The sequence below is a fragment of the Thamnophis elegans genome, chromosome 2, assembly GCF_009769535.1.
Source record: "Thamnophis elegans isolate rThaEle1 chromosome 2, rThaEle1.pri, whole genome shotgun sequence".
NCBI classification, from domain to species: domain Eukaryota; kingdom Metazoa; phylum Chordata; class Lepidosauria; order Squamata; family Colubridae; genus Thamnophis; species Thamnophis elegans.
In genome coordinates this window covers 85,081,706-85,101,622 of record NC_045542.1, presented here as the reverse complement: position 1 = coordinate 85,101,622, position 19,917 = coordinate 85,081,706, and the positions used below count along the sequence as shown (strand labels likewise).

Genomic DNA, 19,917 nt, shown 5'->3' with positions numbered 1-19,917 from the left:
AAACAGTTGTTTATACTATATTACAAGCAGTAGAATATATTATATGTATTACATAACCTCCTACGGCATGTATTCAAATGAATTAAAGGGAACCTTTGAATAGATGCATAGACTGGAAGTCACACTCAGGTTGAACCAAACATAGCATTATTTTGCTAATTTGCAGACCAAAATAAACCTTTTTTCCCTCCTTGATATTTATTAAAAATTGAAGATATTGGAAATATCCAACTGAGAAATCATACAAGCACATCTGCATGTGCCACAATTTTGCTTAGTATTTTCCTGATTAAAAGTTATAATATGAACTTTAATCAATTTCGGAAAGCCAACCACTGAAAAAATATATTTTATTTTAGTACATCAATACCTATTCCGTCTCCATACGAAGAGCTTTGCTATTTCAAATTTCTGCTTCAGCAATTTAATTTTCTGCATCCCCCAAAATAGTTTAAGATTATGATCCCATAAACAGCTGGGGCAAGATCTATTGCAAACAATGTCATTTATTTTTAGCAGATTTTTTAGATATATACAGTATAGGACAGCACTACAAAAAGTCTCCTATGCAGGTAGTCCTCAATTTACAACAGTTCATTTACTATTTGAATTTACAATGGCTCTGAAAACATGACTTATGACCATTTTTCACACTTACAACTGTTGCAGCCTCCGCATGGTCATGTGCTCAAGATTCCAATGCTTAGCAACTGACTCATATTTATGACAGTTGCGATCCCCTTTTGTGACCTTCTGACAAGCAAAGTCAATGGGGAAGTTAGATTCATTTAACAACCATGTTACTAAAGTAACAACTGAAGTTATTCACTTAACAACTGTGGCGATAAAGATTATAAACTGGGGCAAAATTCATTTATCAATAGTCTCTCTTAGCAACAGAAATTTGGGGCTCCATTGTGGTCGTATGTCGAGGACTTGCTTTGACTGCTGTTGATAGAGACACTTTTGCGAAGCCAGCAATCTTTTAAAGAAAAATTTCTCATATTTTCATGCGGAAGTGCTAAAGAAGAAAATGTCAGTGATCTTTCTGCATAAGAGACAGCCCACAAAGTTGCTCTAACAGAAATTGCTGAGATAGTCCATAAAATGGAGATTTGCTCCACTAATTAGGGGTAAGGATAGTATCCTTTTTGATATTTCTGTTGGGTAAATCTCTTCCAGACTGTGCTTTAACATAATTTTACATCAGATATCAATGAGAATGCTGCTCCTACAGTTAATTCTTCAACAGGAAAGATAATTTTAATATATATACATATATATATTGCTTTCATTTATTTGCAAATAACTGACAGAAAACTCAAAGGCCAGTGAAACACTCTAAAACTAAATGTCTCCTTTCCCTCTGTTTTTTTTTAAATGTACTGTTGCTAAAATCATTTTCTTCTTATTAAGAAATTTTGAGAATTTTTTTTTTTTAAATGAGGCTACTACTTTTCCAGAAATGTCTGAATTTCTGGAATGATAAAACTAGAATATTACTTGGTGTAAATTTGGTCCAGGGAAGCCAATTAAAACATGGAACTGCTTTACTATCAATACCAGTGACTTCTGAGCAAAGAAAAGCTTACAGTGAACATCAGGCTGTCGCTCTGTGCTTTGTATATAATCTAACGATCAATGCTAAAAATTCAATAGTGGCGATTGGTTGTTAAACAGACTGTAGAAATAAATGTCTATCTCGCTCTAAATGTTTCAATGCACTTAAGGGACGAGTACCAAAATTATTACCTTGCACAAACTGCTATCCTGATATTAATTTCTTCCTGGTTTCTAGCAATATGTACAGTTTCCATTTACATACTTACCCCATTATTCTTTTAGCTTACACAGAATTTGTTTCCCCCATTGATAACAGCCTTTAACTCCTTTGATTCTTATTGGACGGAATCTGCTTGAAATTTGCTTGTTTATCTTTGTTTATTATTTTTATTTTTTAAAAAAGACTATAACAAGTAGTCACCAAGACAGAAAAGTTGCAGAAAGAGACAACCCAAAACTATAAAAAAAGCTGAAACATCTAAATGGAGGGGGGGGAGAGGCAGCAGTAATTTGAGTTCTGGAGATTAGGAAATTTAACACTTTCAATCCAAATCACTTCTGCTACAGTCTAGATAATGTTTTAATCAAATGTATTAACCGAAGAATCTGCCTCCAGAATCTGAATTGACCGCTGTTTCCAGAGATGGCTTTAAATGGAGATAATAAATTGTTGACAAACTTCTTAACTTAAATAGCAAAGCAGAACTTCCACTTTCATTGGCATAATACCCCAATATGTCAATTACTGCGGTCTCTGGAGAGAAATTGATACAGGAAGCCAAATGACGGAATTTTGGTGAGGTCTAGTACGCTCAGCCCAGGATGGATTCGTTTTCTAGTTCCCCTTGGAATCTGCTACCATCTACATTTCAGACCCTTTCCTTGTCCAGATCTGAAGTCTTGCTTCCCCCTCAAAGTCTTATTTTATCTATTCAATAGATAAAATTGAAACATCTCCTTTTGACACCAGCTAGCTGCCCAAGAATCTGTTTTCTTTAAGGAGGGAGGAGACAATGCTAACGTTATACTTGACAAAACCCAAACAAACATTCAACCTATGCAAAAGCAACAGTTTTTCTCACTTAAAAGCTCCATCGATTTCTAGTGAGCACAGAGAGTGATACATTTCTTTGACTGCATTTCTTTTGACACTGGCCTTTTTTCGATTTCGGATAGATTTTTCACACAGAATAAAAATGTTTAAGGCACAAAACTCCCCAAGATCTGACGTTATATTGAAAGGGCAGAGAAACTGTCCTGAATTGCACCATCCTATGTATACTGCAGTGGAAACAATCCCTTTTTGATTAATGGGCTTCCTTCCAGTTAACTGTGTACTAGATTGCAGCCTGAAGGAGCAAATCTGGGACTAAGCCCCTCTGAAATGAACTAGATTTATTGCTGTGGATTCTAGAGTAAGACTGCAACTGAATCCTCCTATACTTGAGGTTAAGCTGAAAGAAAAACAAAGCCACACTCACAGCAACATTTAAATCTTCCAATTAACCTTCCAAACATTGGAAAGTAGTCTTCACTGAGATGTGTATAAGCACAAAAGAAAGTCTTCCAATAATTGCATAAAACAATTGCAGGAAAATGGCAAATAAGAAAGCAGGAAGTGGCAACACTTTATGAATGTAGACAAATATAATTGTCCCAAGATAATTTTGCAAGGTCCAATCTGAGTTGGTCACCGGGACCAGAGCTTTTGGACTCATGCTGGAGCCCATCCTCGGGGAACTGAGAACTCAGATTGGACTCTGCAACATTTTATTACGCTGATCAATTTATCCCCTTTTTTATTAGTAAGAAAGAAACTACAGGCAGCTTTTTACAATATAGAATCTAATGCTACAAATCTCAAACACATCCTACCAACAGCTAAATCCATCTGATAGCACATAACTTATCTGTAACTAGTGAGGCCAAGATCACTGTTTGTATTATGATCATTTGTCAATAAGCACTCAACATGGCCCCAGCTGCAAAGAGTGTTACACTGAATACTAAAAATAGTTTATTTATTTACTACAAAATAGTAGCACTATTTTTTAAAAGCTTCTTTGCATACATCTTTGCAATTCTTATTCAGTGGAGCTCTCTATAGAGATTGAAGAAAACAGAAGATATTTTAAAGGAAAGAAAATGTAGGATCCACATTTTATTAATACCAAACACCAATAACAAATGCGCTGTATATTAAAGAATTTTTATTAATATATTTCCTTATATCCAACTGTAATATACTCCTTGGTTCCCCAATGCAACAAAATAAGTTTTCATTAAAACATTCCCCCCCCCCCCAATGTAGGCAGGGTACTAAAATGTACTTTTCCCATGTGCCTGTGTGCCGTAATCTTACAAACAAGACAACAAGCTCATTTCTAACCCATGGTCACTAAACCAGTTCATGAACACAAAGTTTGCCTTCTTAAAATAATCTCTACACTAATTTACTGTGCAAAGGTAGAATAAAAGTGAGGATTCAGAATTCAGTTTAAACTCCTCTGCTTCAAATTCAGGGGGATTTACTGTGGAAGGAGCCTGATTAATAGAAACTTCAATTTCTACACCCACAAATGCATGATTTTCAGAGTTGACTGCTTGCAACCAGGTTAAATCTCTGGCAAGAAGGAGGGTGGGAGATCCAGCTACTGATGAAATCTCCAACCAGCATATTTATCTGGAAGTAAGTAGGGCTTCGCATCTGCTAGGTACACATTTATAATGCCTGCTTAGCTTAAGGTACATTGGGGGGAAAATCCTCTTTGCCATAGGAGATTTTTTTAAAAAAAATAGTCAAGGAATGGATCCTTAACTGAGCCATTTCTGATCAATTGTTTTTTTTTAATAACTTTAGTACAGTAGAAGAGTAGAAGCAATACTACTATTACTACTACTATAATTTTGCTAATTTGCTTTACACGTGTGCTTTGGGGTGATAAGAGACAATCTTCCCCCCCCCTCCATAAGCAAGCATGTTTAGCAGCATTGCAAGGCAAAGGATGTAATGCATAAAAGGCCACAATTCCTTTTAATGGAACCTATCATGCTAACAGTTTTGAAGATTAAAGTTGTTAATTTCAGCCTTGAAACACGATCAACATAGTGTAAGAATTTAAGAAGGGGAGGGGAAGTGTACTCACCAAAGGTGACATAGATCCATTTGGCAGGTAAGGATCAGACAGCATGAGGAAAGGGTATCCAGAATAAGGAGATCCTTTATACATCCCTGGGTCCTGATGTTTTAAACCTGTCAAAATTCAAAGTCTTTGGTTAGGATTTCATCTCAGAACCAATCTCCCCTCCAGTCCACATGCATTTGTTGCACTGTTTGTTCTCGCTAGCATCTGTGATGTTCACCTGACATTCAGCTGAGCCTCAGTCTGCAACTTATCTGGTGGTAAAAGATAAGGCAGGAATGAAAGGACCACCACCTCCCAGGATGAAAGCAGTGGGCGCATGGGCTCATTTCTCCACCTTGGTTAAACTGGTGCTCTTGGTTAATGAGGAATGGGATGCATTCTGTCCCAGGTATTTCTACTTGCTTCCTTACCTCTTCCCCAAACTTCCAACTTTCACCCCTGCAAGGAGCTCACTGTGCCAACAGTACCCCAAAAAACTTTACCTCCCTGATGCAATAGTCAGTTGTGGGGAGGAAAAATAGGCTGAGTTGGGGAGTGTGCGTGCGGGTGTGCATGCAAAAGAGGTGTAGTGGGGATGACAGCCTTCGGAGAAGCACCTTTCTGTTAAGTTTCAGCCGCCTGCACCCGGCAGCCCCGCGGGTCAAGGGGCTTTCACGAGCGGTGCGGAGTCCCTCTCCGGCGCGAGCGCGAAGCGTTTTGCCCGCTTTGATTTAGCAGCGAGGCATTGACGTCTCCCCCGCGGAGCACGGGGGCTGTCAAACCTTCCCCCTTCTCTCCCCTCCCCTCGGCGGTCATGCTCCCTCCCTCGAGGCACGGAGGGGTGAGAGGAAAAGGTGGGCGGCGGGGAGAGGAGGCGAGGAGGAGGAGGAGGAGGAGGAGAAGAAGAGCGGATGGCTTCCCCCCCCCCTTCGTCGAAACTGACCATCGTCCATGTGATCCGGGAGTTTCTCTGGATAGACCCTCTGGGGCTCTTGCAGCCGCCGGATTGCCTGCAAAAGGCGAGGAGAGAGAAAGGGATGAAGGTCGATTATTATTATTAATATTAATATTATGTAAAGTTTGGCAGAAGAGGAGAAAGTGATCTGGGGCGGGCGGGGTTCGCTCTCACCTCGGGATGGGCTCCTGCGGCGGCGGCGGCTCCGGTTGTTGCTGAGTTGGACGCCTGACGGTTGCTGCTGCCGCCGCCGCCGCCACCGCTTTCCGACTCATTCACCAGGGATGATTTGAGGTCAGCCAGGTCCCCCTCGGTGAAGACGTTGGCCTGGGTCTTCTCCTCTTGCTCGCCTTCGTCCTTAAAGGCGATCATCTCGTCGTTGGCTCCCAAGTCATCGCCTCCGCCGCTGAGTTGGGGCATTTTCTTCCCGAGCCAAGCCAGGGGGAAGAGCGAAGTTTGGGCGCCTTGAAAGAGAGCGGCGCACTCCGGTTTCCTTCTTTCTTTCCAAACGTTTGGCGACCCCCCCTTGAGCGGTACCCTGGCACTTCGACTCGCGTCGGGGCGCTAGCCCAGACTAGAGGGGGGGGGGGACTAGGCTCCAAGGCAGGAAAAGCAACCGGAGGGGTCGAGGCAGCGACCAACCGCTTTCCCCCCCCCGCCCCCTCCGCGGTCTCGGGTGCCCCTCCCTCCCCAGCCCCGGGAAAGTTTGATTAAGTAGCAGCCGGCCGGCCGGCCAGCCAGCTAAATAGCTTAGCTTGGATGAGAAAGCTGGAGGAGGAGCGCCGGCGGCTTTCGCTGGGAAGGAAAAGAAGAAGAAAAAAAATCACCACCACCCCGAGCAGCAGCCGAGCTCAGCGCTGTTAAAGTGCGCGACTCTGGAAGAACACTGGAGAGCCCTAGCCAAAGACTTTCAACATCAAAGCCGCCGCCGGCTGATTGACAGCGGCGGGGAGGGATTGGAAGACTCTGTTCTCCCGCGACGCGCTTTCAGCCTTAAAGAGACAGCGCCCGTCTCCTTCCGCATGGCTGCAGGGGATGCTGGCGACGGGCAATTGAGAACCGGCGCTCTCGCCTCCGCGGGACGAAGGGCGGCAGCCGTTCTCCAAACCTTGGCAGGGCCGCGGAATACAATCTCGGCGAGGCAGAAGAAGGGGAGCGAGCTTTCCCTCTTCCTGACCCCAAAGTTGGTCCCATCCGAGGGATTGGCGCGCGTACACGTGTTGGTGCGCAAGTTAATACGCAGACGCCGCTGACCTGTGCGCAGTCAGCGCAGGAGGAGAGCCGCGGCACGAGCGAACAATGGGGGCTTGGCTCCGGGCTGCTCCCTTCTACTGCACCCCCACCCCACCCTTCCCGACCTGGTTGCCTCCAGGTGGCTCGGACAGCTCGCAGAATTCCCAATCAGCTCGTCTAACCAGAGGCCAGGGTGACTGGGGATTATGGGAGATGTCGTCCAACACCCTGGGAAGGAAAGCAAGTTGGGAAAAGCCTGTTTTAATGCAGCAGCATTAATCTTTGGGCAATTGACTTAGAGGAGGAGACGGTGGTGTTTTTTAAAAAAATATTATTAATACTCTGTACTCATCTTAATATTCACTTAAAAAAAACCTTCAACATTTCGGAATATACCCTGTTGGGTTTTTGGAACCATTCCTCCATAAAACTCACAATCTGTCCGCCTGTCTGTCTGCCTGTCTCTCCCGCTCTCCATGAGACCACAGTGGGGTTTCTTTCTGAGTAAAGGATATTGATTGCTGTTAAGGGTCTGATGATTCCATAGCCATTTATTTGGAAATCATCTAAGGGGAATGGAACCAGGAATGGGTTCACATGTCAAACCAAACCCTGATTTGTTTAACCATTGTTACATAAAACAGTTGACTAGATTAATGCAACATGCATAATAAACAAATAAACAAACAACTATGTTAGGGGTCCAATTAACCACACTATTTCCTAGTAAATTCACATGACTTATAACTATTTCTATATTACTCTGTTATACTAGGTGAAATAAAATCAGGTCTTTCTGACATCCAGTCACCCAAAATTGCAGCGCTGCTGTTTACAGCTGTTGTTCTATCTAGCGAGACATGCCTGTCTTCCCCACAGATCCTAGACACAATTTTTTTAATTTTAATGGCACCAACTTTTAAATAAGCAAGGGTTAGATTACAGCCTTAATTGCCCTTATTTTATTGTATTTTATTTTCTTAATGAATGGGCAGAACTATTTTTTAAATTAAACTTGGGGTTTAGACTAAACCCAAACTAGTCAAACAACATGAAGCATCAGCAGTGGGTTGGTTTTTTTATTATTATTAATAAAGACTCAGCTTTTCCAGCTATGCCTGCAACTCAAGCCACATTTTTTGGTACATTGAACCAATGGGAGGGACTTCTGAATAAATCAAGTGTAGGTTCTCTTTTTGATATTTACCCCATGCCGGTTATCCTCCTTTTTGGTCTCATTGGCTGCAAAGAAGCTCAACACACCTGGGTCCAAGAATGCCCATTTATATTTGGGGGTGAGGCTGTTTTGCGCTATGAATGGGCAAAGCCCTTTTCTCGCTTTTTATGCCTGTCAACTGGTCATACAGTGCTAAAAGCATTTATCTGTGTCTGGTGGGGTTTCCAGGTTCCCGAAACCTCTAACCCCCCCGCCCCCTCCTGTAAAAAAAAATCAGGGAACTCCTCTATTTTCTTTTTTCTTTTCTCAATTTCTCCTCCTGTGGTATTGGTGATCCCTCCTGGAATAAAGATATGTAACACTGGATCTCAGATAATGATTACTTTTCCTAACGTGCCCCGAGGATAAGGAAACATGAAATTAGCAACTTTTCAGCCGGTTTTCAAACCACTTAAAGTCGTCCAGAGGCGGGGTGGGGAGTGAACTTGGGCGACACATTTTTCATTTGGGGTCCTCCTCAAAGTCCCTGTTACTCACGAGACAGTTCTGAGACGATATTTCCCAACCTGGCGCTCACAATTCTTGTACGCAAAAGTTAATGAATAGTAAAAAAAACAAAAAAACAAAAAACCACCACCGTCCGACGAGACTCCCGCTCCTTTTCATAGCGGGACAGCTGCGGGTCTTTGCAAACCTTTCATCTGGTCGGGGATTTCAACAATTCCACGTAAAGAGGTCTTCATACTCTCCGCATGGCACATAATTGTTACTTTCAACACCTCAATTATCTCCAGCGCTTCCTTTGCTTAAAGGTCGTGTTCTGCTATTGAAAAGATTTATTTTTCGGCAGCTCAAAAGCAAAACGCACCCTGCCACTAAAAAAAGGAGAAGAAACAACTTTTCTAGCAGATGCGCGACTTCTCAGGGCGCGCTTAGACCCCTATCTTCAAAATCTCCCTCTGTCTCTCAGTCTCTGTCTCTCTGTCTGTCTCTCTCTCTCAGGATGGCAGAGACTCCTCCATCTCCCAGGCACTGACACCCCCCCCCCCGAAAGACCGAAAACAGTCATACGGAGCTTTCCTGGATCTCCCCCCACCCCGCCGCTCTCAAAAGGTCCGAAGTACTGCCTGAAACCAACCCTCTCTAGATTAAACATCAGCCCGGGTCGCTCCTTGCTTTTCTGCCCCGGTTCTGCTTCTAAGCAAAACGCGAAGAGCGCGAGGAGGGAGGAAAAAACATGAAGCAGATTTGTGGCTCCCAGTTTTCGTTTCTTTCTTTCTCCCCCCCCCCCCACCTCGTGTTTTGAGACTCTCTCGTTTTGCATGTGAAAGGCAGCGAGCGAGCGAAATAGCCTGCGATTTACAGCCCTCCCAAATGGAGATAAAACCTTGGCAATGAGTTGGAAACCTGTTGTAATCTGTGATCCAGGAAACAAAGAGGCTTATTAATGCAGAGTCTTTGGTGAGCCTTTGATGTTAGCTAGCATAGCATTCACTCTCCTTTCCATTTGCATTTAAACATTCATAAACATCGTTTCTGCTTCCTTTGCCTTAAGCAATTTAGAAGTAAAGTATAGCTTCTATTTAAAGAAACCCACAGTGGTGAAGCTGAGAATACAAATATCACATAATCTTCCAACAGAGCAAATATTTTCTCCTGCATTTCTGATGGACAGAGATCTAATATAGACCCGAGATTTAAAGGGACACAGATGGTTAACTCAAGTTTAAGATGACGTAAAGAGAAAGAGGTCTGGATAACCTTTTTAAAGGTGAACTTCATATATTAGCCAATTTTGCTGCATGTGGAAATTTTACAGTTAAATCCCTAAGCAGAGCAGTCATAATTAATCCACAGTCCTCTTGTTCCCCTTTTATTTCTTCCATTGAAAGGTCTTGAATTACAGAATATTTGTGCTGACTCATGATTCAGGAAAAAGAGACTGGCTGACCATCTACAATGAAAATAATAATAAAAACTTTAATTTCCAATTCACCTGGACGAGGCCAGCAGGTTGAAGTGCTGTACTATAGCCAACACATGTTGAGATAAGTGACAGAAGACGCCTGGAAGTTGCATAAAAAGACATCTGCTGCTATGGGTATCACTTGGAGGAAGAGATATGGTCCATAAATACCACAATGCTGGGTTCTTGCACAAGTTGTTGCCTATATATTTTGGAAGATCTGCAGTTATATCACAACCCTGTACTGCTTCATATAGAAAAAAACCGCTACCAAATTCAAGAGGATTTATATTTAAATATGTGTGGTTTACAGAAGAGTAAGGCCTTTGCTTTTAGCCATAATGCAGCCTGAATAAACATGCAGGGATTTGTATTGCCTGTTATTATTGTTTCTAATTGTTGAGCTATATTCTGCTATATCAAGAAACTTGGCAGCCTTTTTGGCAAATCACAATGGAATAGAACACTGTAGAAGGAAGGCTGTCATTATTATTATTATCTTGGATCCTGAATTCTACATCTGAGAGGTTTTTAAAAAAATGTAACTTCATAACTGAGGATCAACCAAGGTAAAGAATCTAGTACATATTAGTTCCTTGCCAGTCTCAAAAAGGTAAGTTCAACTGCAGTGGGTTAGAATTTTGAAGAATGACCACCAGGAAATTTGAGGCTGTGATTGAGAGGAAGAGGTATAAATAAATAGATGGAAAATTAAATTGACAAACATAAATATTCCAGAAACAGGTGAGAGCAACCTGATTCTGTACTGGTGGCAAGAAAATAACAAACATACCAGGAGTTCCTTTATTTACATGGGAGACTTTTTAAAGCCATTCTTTTTTTCAATGCACTATGCAGTGATGAGTGCAAGAAATGTACCATTATCTCTGGTAGTAATGTTGCGTTTCTAAAAGCAATCTTTTCATATAATATATGAATGCATCATGTAGGAGTGTGAATAGTGAGAGTAAAATTAGTGTAAACAAAGTGATCCAACAAACTTTCTACAACGGTATCCTGTTTCCCTGAAAATAAGACATCCGCAGATAATAAGCCCAGGCAGGCTTTTGAGCGCATGCGCTAAAATAAGCCCTACCCTGAAAATAAGCCCTCCCCCAAAATATTGCAACACAGCAGAAGCCCTGAGGTGACCATGCTTGCCGCCTCCTGCATCTCAAAAATAATAAGACCTCCATGAAAATAAGGCCAAGCGCTTATTTCGGGGGTCAAAAGAAAACATCTTATTTTGGGGGAAACAAAGTAATTGTATCCCTATCTTTTTGTTGATTTATGTCTTCATATGTTCAAAACTATATGGAAGGAGGTAGTTCTTTTTATGAAATGTATTCCTTTAAGCACAGAATTCAGATGTGTGATTGGATACACACCCTAAATTTTTTTAAAAAATATAGAAGAAAATCATCTGTCTGATATCTTATTGGAAGCAGATCAAAGTGAAACAATAAGCCTGATGCATTTGTCAAATCATATCTGCGGGCAATGCCACAAGTTGATTTGCATTGTTGTTATGGGGAAGAAGTCCCGAAATAAGTCCTTGTTGTAGAATATCTTAATTACATTGTAACTATAAGCTTCTCCAATAATTTCAGTGAAGGCAAGTTTTCTCTTTCAGTAATTTGGGGAAGAGGCACCCGATTATAACTTAAGGGGAAAAAATGAATGCCTTCATTTCAGTTCTTCTGACATGATGGGTCTCCTTAAGAAAATTTAAAAAAATACCTCACCTTCCCCTAAATGCTGCTGGGTTCCTAGCTGCTTCCCTGCAGGAAATAAAAAAAGGCAAAAAACTTTAAAAAACGAGTGCCAAACTCTTTCTGGTGTTTCTTTATTTGCTGTCTTCATTAATCACCCAAATCATATGACTCTATGAGTGGCGTGTACAACAAAGCAAGCACATATAAAAATATCATTCAAACATAAACACCATCAGACAGTATAAGGAAATTATATAAGTACAAAGATGGGCACCTGCAACAATCAATAGCAGCAAAAAGCTTGTTGGAACATGAAAAGGCTTTAGCAATCTTCTGGAATCCCAGAAGGGAAGGAGCTATTCACGTCTCAGAGGGCAGAATGTTCCACTCCACAATTGGGGGGGACGGGGGACGGGACATCATCAAAAAGGCCAGCTACCTTGTCCATTCCACTTAGGCTACCCTGGGATTCCAATTTGACCATTCCACTTCACAGAGAGGGATCCTATTTGGCCACTGCCCAATAGCATTTCATAGGTGTATGTTTTCCTGAAATATCTAATTTAATAAAGGAGTATAAGCCTCGGTGTCTGTTCTTTTCAACATTTGTTTTTTTATGGCAAGTTATTTATATCAGAAAGTAAGAAAAATAAATACTGAAAAGGCCATTTTCAGAAGCAAGATTGGCAGGGTACTTTCCTTCCTGGACTGGCAGATGTCATGGAGCTCCCTTCATCTCTTATAAGCTTCAGGCAAACTCTTAGGTGGTTGAGGGATAGGGGAACAGTGATGTGCCAGAATTGGCATGATGTCAGACTAATGTTGCAATGCAAGCTCCAACCCTTGTGTACACCTGATCATACAAAATGAGTGGGGCTTGCATTGTGATGTTTTGTCTGTCCTCTTTCCACTGTTGACCATTATTTCCAGATATTGCTGGCAAATTGTTGATGCTATGAAAGGCATACCTTCCTTTTTGTCTCAGACTAGAGAGCTATTAGTGTTCATTTGTTTATTTCTGTCTCATTCTAGAAAGCCTCAAGACTTCTACTGTTATTGTGGATATCTGTAATAATTTTCTTTTGGTTGAACTTTTAGAGAATTTGGTTTTAATCGACTTCTTTTTAAACCAAATTCATTTTGGACTGTGATCTTGTATACACTTCTCTAGAGTTTAAATCTCCCTGAACTCAATACATGCATATATATATATATATATATATATATATATATATATATATATATATATATATATATATATATATATATATATATATATATGCTATATTTATGCTGATAAATAAATAGAGGGAGACTAGTATAGATCTATTTCAAGCTATTTAGCTCTCATCAGCTAGCCATACCCAAGTTGGGAATCGAACCTGTGCTCTATTGCCTCCCAGGGCATACCAGGGGTTGTGACTTTAAGTATATATATATATATATATATATATATATATATATATATATATATGTATGTATGTATGTATGTATGTATGTATGTATGTATGTATGTATGTATGTATGTATGTACGTACGTACACACACACACACACACACACTGTATATATATGTTGCAAATAACATTGGTTTTCCTATATTTTATTATTTATTCTGTTAATTAGGTAAAAAAATGTGATCTGCTTTTGTGGATGCTTGCCCCACAAGATAAAGTAGGGTTAAAAAGAATTTGGAAAAAAAAATCATGGATGAGTTATTTATGACCCAAGACCAAGTCACAGTATTTAAAAATGCAACACACATTATTACATGTGTTAATAATTATATATAGTACATACATATATTATAAAAAAAGGAAGAAGTCCTATAAAGCTGAGATTTCATTGCAGGTCTAAATGGCCTCTATAAATAAAATAAAGAATAAATAAAAATTTAAATAAAAGGCTACATTTTTTTAAATGCCACTGCCTTTGAAGCATCTGGGTATTGGTCATTTGATAAGAAAACTTCAAGTTCATTATCATGAGTGGAGTTGGTCATGCTAAAGAGTTCTGTTCGTCAAAGTGAGTACAGTGGTCACTTTAAATGGATGTACCGGTATAAAACAGACTCAACTTCTACACTCAAATAGATACATAAGCAGTCTTTAGATGGAGGGTTGGCATACTGACCAAGTGACAGCTCATGGATGAGTAATTGGAATCTGGTTCTAATTGTTACTTGGAGCCTACCACTGAACAGTAGCAAGTATATGTCCTTTCCTTTAAAGCCCGAGGCCAATGGACATATACAGTACTACATTTTGCAACAACTAGTCCCATTCAGACTATACATGTCCAGTTCTACAGTATTGATGTTACTTCTTACTTTGTCTGATTTTTAGATTTCATCTAATTCTCTTGTCTAAGACTGCCATACCTAATATATATCATATTGATGAGAAAAGAAACCCTTAAACCCAGAAGATAAAACTGAATCTGGTTCTAAATATGGCAGTACCAGATGAATATAGTTACGCTATTCAATGTTAATGTTTAGTAACTATAATTAAAGGCTTAAAAAAAAGGACATTTCCATCATTTCATAGACCTTGAATTTGTCCAAATTAAGAAGACCACTCATGATGTTTGAAAGTAGTTAATTATATTCAATATTTTAAATCAGGTATATTCCTCTTGGAAATGAATCTTGATCTTGATATGTATTCCATATCAACATTTTTATCCTATTTACTAAAGTTCAGGATAGTAATTTATGATGCTTATTATAATTTGGAGTGGCATTATTATTTTTAAAAGAGATTGCTTACATGACTAGGTGACATATGATTTTTTCTTTGTTATCATTTGGATCTACTTCAGGATCTGGAGATTTTTACTACTTCCAGAATCAGTGATCAATGATCAGAATAAATTAAAGCACTATTTTTCAACCTTTATAATTTTAAGATGTGTGAATTCAATTCTGGCTAGGGAATTCTAAGAGTTCAACTCTACACATCTTAGAGTTGTCAAGTTTGAGAAACTCCGAGATAAATAGTTTCAGTAAATATGAAAGTAGAGAGTTTTGTAATTGTTTATAAAATAAGCTTATAAAATATATAGCTAAACATATCCATAACCTGGAAATTTTTCTTCCTTTAAAAAAAATCTTTAAAATGATTATTTCCAATAACTTTTAACAGATCTGCTAAGTCCTGGATGTCACTATTAATTTGTGCCCATCAAATTGAATTATAGATTCTGTTAATATAATATCACCAATGCTTCCTAGTTCAGAGATATACAAATAGAGATCCCAAGATGAAGCACCCAAAAGTTTTGGATATGTATCAAGAGCCTCCAAAATATGTCACCAAATTGTGATTTTTAATATGGCAGCAAGGAAAAAAAATCCATAAAAGAGAGATCATGAGATCAAAAGTTCTTTAAAACACAATTGACATACAATCATTTTTTAAAATCCTGCTTCACTCATTTTTGATGACGCAATCCCTTGTGCACATTCTGAAGGCCAGTCCATTTCTCTTCCAGCGATGGTTTCTACCCTCTGTTCATACAAGCCATCACGAACTTGGCACCCATGGAGAAGTTGGATTACAGTGCTCATAATTCCCAGGCAGCAGAGTTTATAGTGTCTGTAGTCCAATATTTCTGGAATGTGCCACATTTGGCAAAGCTTATCAACTGTATTCATTCTCAAATTAATCAAGATGTCTTTTAAATGAAAACCAGCAAACCTCCTGTGTTCTTTTAGGAGACAGTTTAAAAAAATATTTTTTTGGTCATAAATAGTCTCACTTCATAATTGCAGAGCAATTGACTGGTTTATACTCTGGAAGAGGCCAAATGAGTTGCTCCCAAGTGGATCAGACAATGTGGTGTTTTTTTCCTGTTCCCAGGATTCATTTTTTGAAGAACAATATTTTAAATATTCAGTTTCCACCAAGCTAATAAACAATCATCCACATTGGCTCTGGGTGGGGGTTATTTCTCCTGAATGCTTTCCTGTATGCTCTTTTCCACTGTGTCCTTCAATTTCAGCTCAATATTTAGCAGAGGCAGATTTCTTCAGTGGGAGGGGATGTACAAAGGGTTTGGAGTAGCGAAGAGAAGTTAAAAGTCTGGGGAAATCATGCAATATCCATAAAGAAACAAGCAGGCTGGAAACCCTGATGAAAGGGAAAATGGATGATGGAAACAGTGAACTGGATCCAGACTTGGTCCAGCTTAGAAATGAACCAGTGAAAGAACTGAGATTTAAATTAGTCTTCATTAAATTACCCCTGTGGTTTTAGAAGATCAATTCTAAGCATGATGATCTTTAGATATAATCCATGGAGTAGGCAGGGCTACCACATGCTGAGTATTTCCCACAAAAGTCAAATCTAAATAAATACAGTCTAAATAACCTGTCTAGTTGTGAATCTCCTGAACAAGAGTTGCTTCACCCAGTGAAATGGGTAGCATATAAATTTAATAATAAATAAATAAATAAATAAATAAATAAATAAATAAATAAATAAATAAGTAAGTAAGTAAGTAAGTAAGTAAGTAAGTAAGTAAGTAAGTAGATGGATGGATGGATGGATGGATGGATGGATGGATGGATGGATGGATGGATGGATAGATAGATAGATAGATAGATTACATACATACATACATACATACATACATACCCTCCCCCTAATACATGCTGAGTATTTCCCACAAAAGTCAAATCTAAATAAATACAATCTAAATAACCTAAATAAATACAATCTAAATAACCAGGTTATTTAGAACTCCTGAACAAGAGTTGCTTCACCCGGTGAAATGGGTAGCATATAAATTTAATAATAAATAAATAAATAAATAAATAAATGGATGGATGGATGGATGGATGGATGGATGGATGGATGGATAGATAGATAGATAGATAGATTACATACATACATACATACATACATACATACATACATACATACATACCCTCCCCCTAATACATGCTGAGTATTTCTCACAAAAGTCAAATCTAAATAAATACAATCTAAATAACCTAAATAAATACAATCTAAATAACCAGGTTATTTAGATTTCCTGTTCAAGAGTTGCTTCACCCGGTGAAATGGGTAGCATATAAATTTAATAATAAATAAATAAATAAATAAATAAATAAATAAATAAATAAATAAATAAATAAATGAATGAATAAATAGATGGATGGATGGATGGATGGATGGATGGATGGATGGATAGATAGATAGATAGATAGATAGATAGATAGATAGATAGATAGATAGATAGATAGATTACATACATACATACATACATACATACATACATACATACATACATACATACCCTCCTCCCAATGTCCAGGGATCCTCATTCAATTTTAGAGCAGTCTTATTCCCATGAACATATCCCAATCTTCTTTCTCTTTCTATGTCCATGTGGCATATTGACATTCTTTCTCTTGCTTTACTGTTTTTTTCACTTCCTCTACACACTGTATATAAGGGACGCAATAGCTCAGTGGCTAAGTTGCTGAGCTTTTCAATCAGAAAGGTCAGCAGTTCAGCAGTTCGAATCCCTAGTGCCGCATAGTGGAGTGAGCTCCCGTTACTTATCCCAGCTTCTGCCAACATAGCAGTTCAAAAGCACTTAAAAATGCAAGTAGAAAAATAGGAACCATCTTTGGTAGGAAGGTAACAGCATTCTGTGCGCCTTCAGCATTTAGTCATGCCGGCCACGTGACCATGGAGACATCTTTGGACAGCGCTGGCTCTTCAGCTTTGAAATGGAGAGGAGCATCTCCCCCTAGAGTCGAGAACGACTAGCACATATGTGCGAGGGGAACCTTTACCTTACCCACTGTATGTGCCTGAGTTTCTCTATTGCTTCCCATTTTCCTCAGATTCCTGGCTGTCTTCCTGTTTCTTTCAAGCCCTTTAAGAAATCTATTCCCTGCTTCTGCTCATGCTTACACTCTTCCCCAGCCTGTTCAATCTCATTCTCTCCTTTATCCCAAAGGTGCTTTTTCAAAAGGCAATTGGACATCAGTTCTTCAGAACTGAAGACGCTTTATGGATGAGAAGCGAAACATCTTCAAGGAAAAATAAAATCCAGTCTTTTGAAAAAAAGGCGCCTTTTGGGACAACTATGACCTGGATGACTGAGAATCTCCATAGACATTATCTCCTTTACCTGTTACATGACATTCCCTTGAGCCCCGGAGAGAAGATGGGATAGAAAAGCAAAAATAAACCAATAGTTTTCCTTGGGAAACTATCACTTTTTAGGAATCCCCTTCCTTTTGCAAAATTGAATGAACAGTGAATGCTAGATATTAGCACATATATTTTCTGCATAATATTACTAATTATCTTTATCATACTAATTATCTTTAGCTGTATCCTTACGATTTATATTGATATCTATTGTTTCCTGATTGCTTATTTGTACCCTATGACTATCATTACGTGCTGTACCTTATGATTCTTGACCAATGTATCTTCTCTTTTCATGTATACTGAGAGCATATGCACCAGACAAATTCTTTGTCCAATCACACTTGACCAATAAATAATTCAATTCAATTCAATTCAATTCTATATGCTTGTAAGGTAATCAGTCATATCAACAACTCTGAAAGGTAATTTGGTATTATTATCACTGAAAATGTAAATGAAAAGAGAAAGCCAACTGTGGAACTCATAGCAGAGGGAATAACATTGATTTTCATTACAAAGATGTTTTTTGAGAATAATTGAAATATCTTATGAGAAATACTAACTTCTTACTCCTCCATCCTCATGAACACCTCCTCCTCCCTTTCCCCTCTCCACAAAAACCAGACCCATTTGTTTCACTGTTAAACAACAATGTTTATGGGATACAAGGAAGAGAAGAAAACTGCCACTGCAGACGGGAGCAAGTAAGAATTGCCTAAACAGAAAAGAAAATAGTAAGTCATCTGAGGAAAGTCTGAATCGGTGTTTCCAGAGGAATTTGTCAAAATGCCTTAGAGTATTGTTTATTCAATGAGCTCAGAGCAGATACACTTAATTAGGGTGTGTCTACACTCACAGTCATTTATGTAAAGGTAACGTGTTGTAGACCTGAATGAGAAGATCAGTAACAAATAAAATAAAGCCACCCATATCTGTGCAGTCTTGAGACCATTGTTTTGACATAGCTCAACGTAACAGAGAGAGAAATAGGTTTTTAAATCAATACGTTTCTGTGGTTGGTTGTTTCAAGAGGTGTTGTATATGTGCAGACATCTGTTGCTGGCAAGGCTGTAAACTCAGGGCTATTTGCCAGAATCTTTTGTCTCCAGGCAAGGGTGTGTGTGTGTGTGTGTGTGTGTGTGTGTGTGTGTGTAAGAGAGAGAGAGAGAGAGGGAGGGACAGAGGGACGGAGAGAGATTCCTGGGCTTCCCTCCCTCCTACTATCCCAATAGGAATTTTTCTCTTGTGCAACCATATTCAAATGAAAATTTACAATTATGCTGTAATGTTTTTTTAAAATTTATTTTTGCAATTTACTTCTCAGTAGTAGAAATGTGTTAACCAGGATACAGAACCACCAGCAACAGTAGAGAATATGGAACTAATGATACCCTGCGTCAGTCATCAGGAGAAAAGGGACTGAATTATAGCAGCACCACTGCCAGAAAGCAATATGATTATCAGTATTGATGTTAGACATAAAAATCTCCCTCCCAGAGTTACTGCCAGAAATAGTATAATAGCTGTGCTAGTTGATTTTTTTTAGTATTGCTTCTAATACTGATAGTATATGTGCTCCTTTGGTAAAGTCTTCCACTTTCAACTAATTGCAGAAATTGTGGCCACGATTAGCAACTACCAGAACACTCACTTGAGTGATCTGTTCTTTCCAAAATTTTATATATATATAAAGCTTTTGAATATATGTATGTATGTATGTATGTATGTATGTTTTGTTTTATTTGTGCTGATAAATAAATAAAGGGAGACTAGTATCGATCTATTTCAAGCTATTTAGCTCTCATCAGCTAGCTATACCCTTACTGGGATTTGAACCTGAGCTATATTACATACTAGGCAGACATCTTAGCCATTAGGCCACAGGCTCTTATCAGTTATCAGCCAAGCCAGGGTGAAAGGCATCTATTAGATTTTTACAACCCCCGGTATGCCCAAATATGGGAGGAAGATCACTACTTCCATTCTCTGTCCTTCGGCTCGTCACAAG

The 19,917-nt window shown here is 39.1% G+C and overlaps 1 protein-coding gene across 1 annotated transcript in view; it reads right to left on the bottom strand.

Moving 5' to 3' along the window:
* The window catches only part of TCF7 (transcription factor 7), a 135,699-nt gene extending 129,440 nt beyond the window's left edge, over nucleotides 1–6,259 (bottom strand). The window contains exons 1-3 of the mRNA XM_032208627.1: nucleotides 5,818–6,259; nucleotides 5,632–5,698; nucleotides 4,710–4,816 (exon numbers count right to left, since the gene is read on the bottom strand). Of these exons, the coding sequence (XP_032064518.1) occupies nucleotides 4,710–4,816; nucleotides 5,632–5,698; nucleotides 5,818–6,063 (420 nt within the window). The 5' untranslated portion in view covers nucleotides 6,064–6,259. The remainder of the gene's footprint in view (nucleotides 1–4,709; nucleotides 4,817–5,631; nucleotides 5,699–5,817) is intronic.
* Between the last annotated feature and the right edge of the window lie 13,658 nt (nucleotides 6,260–19,917).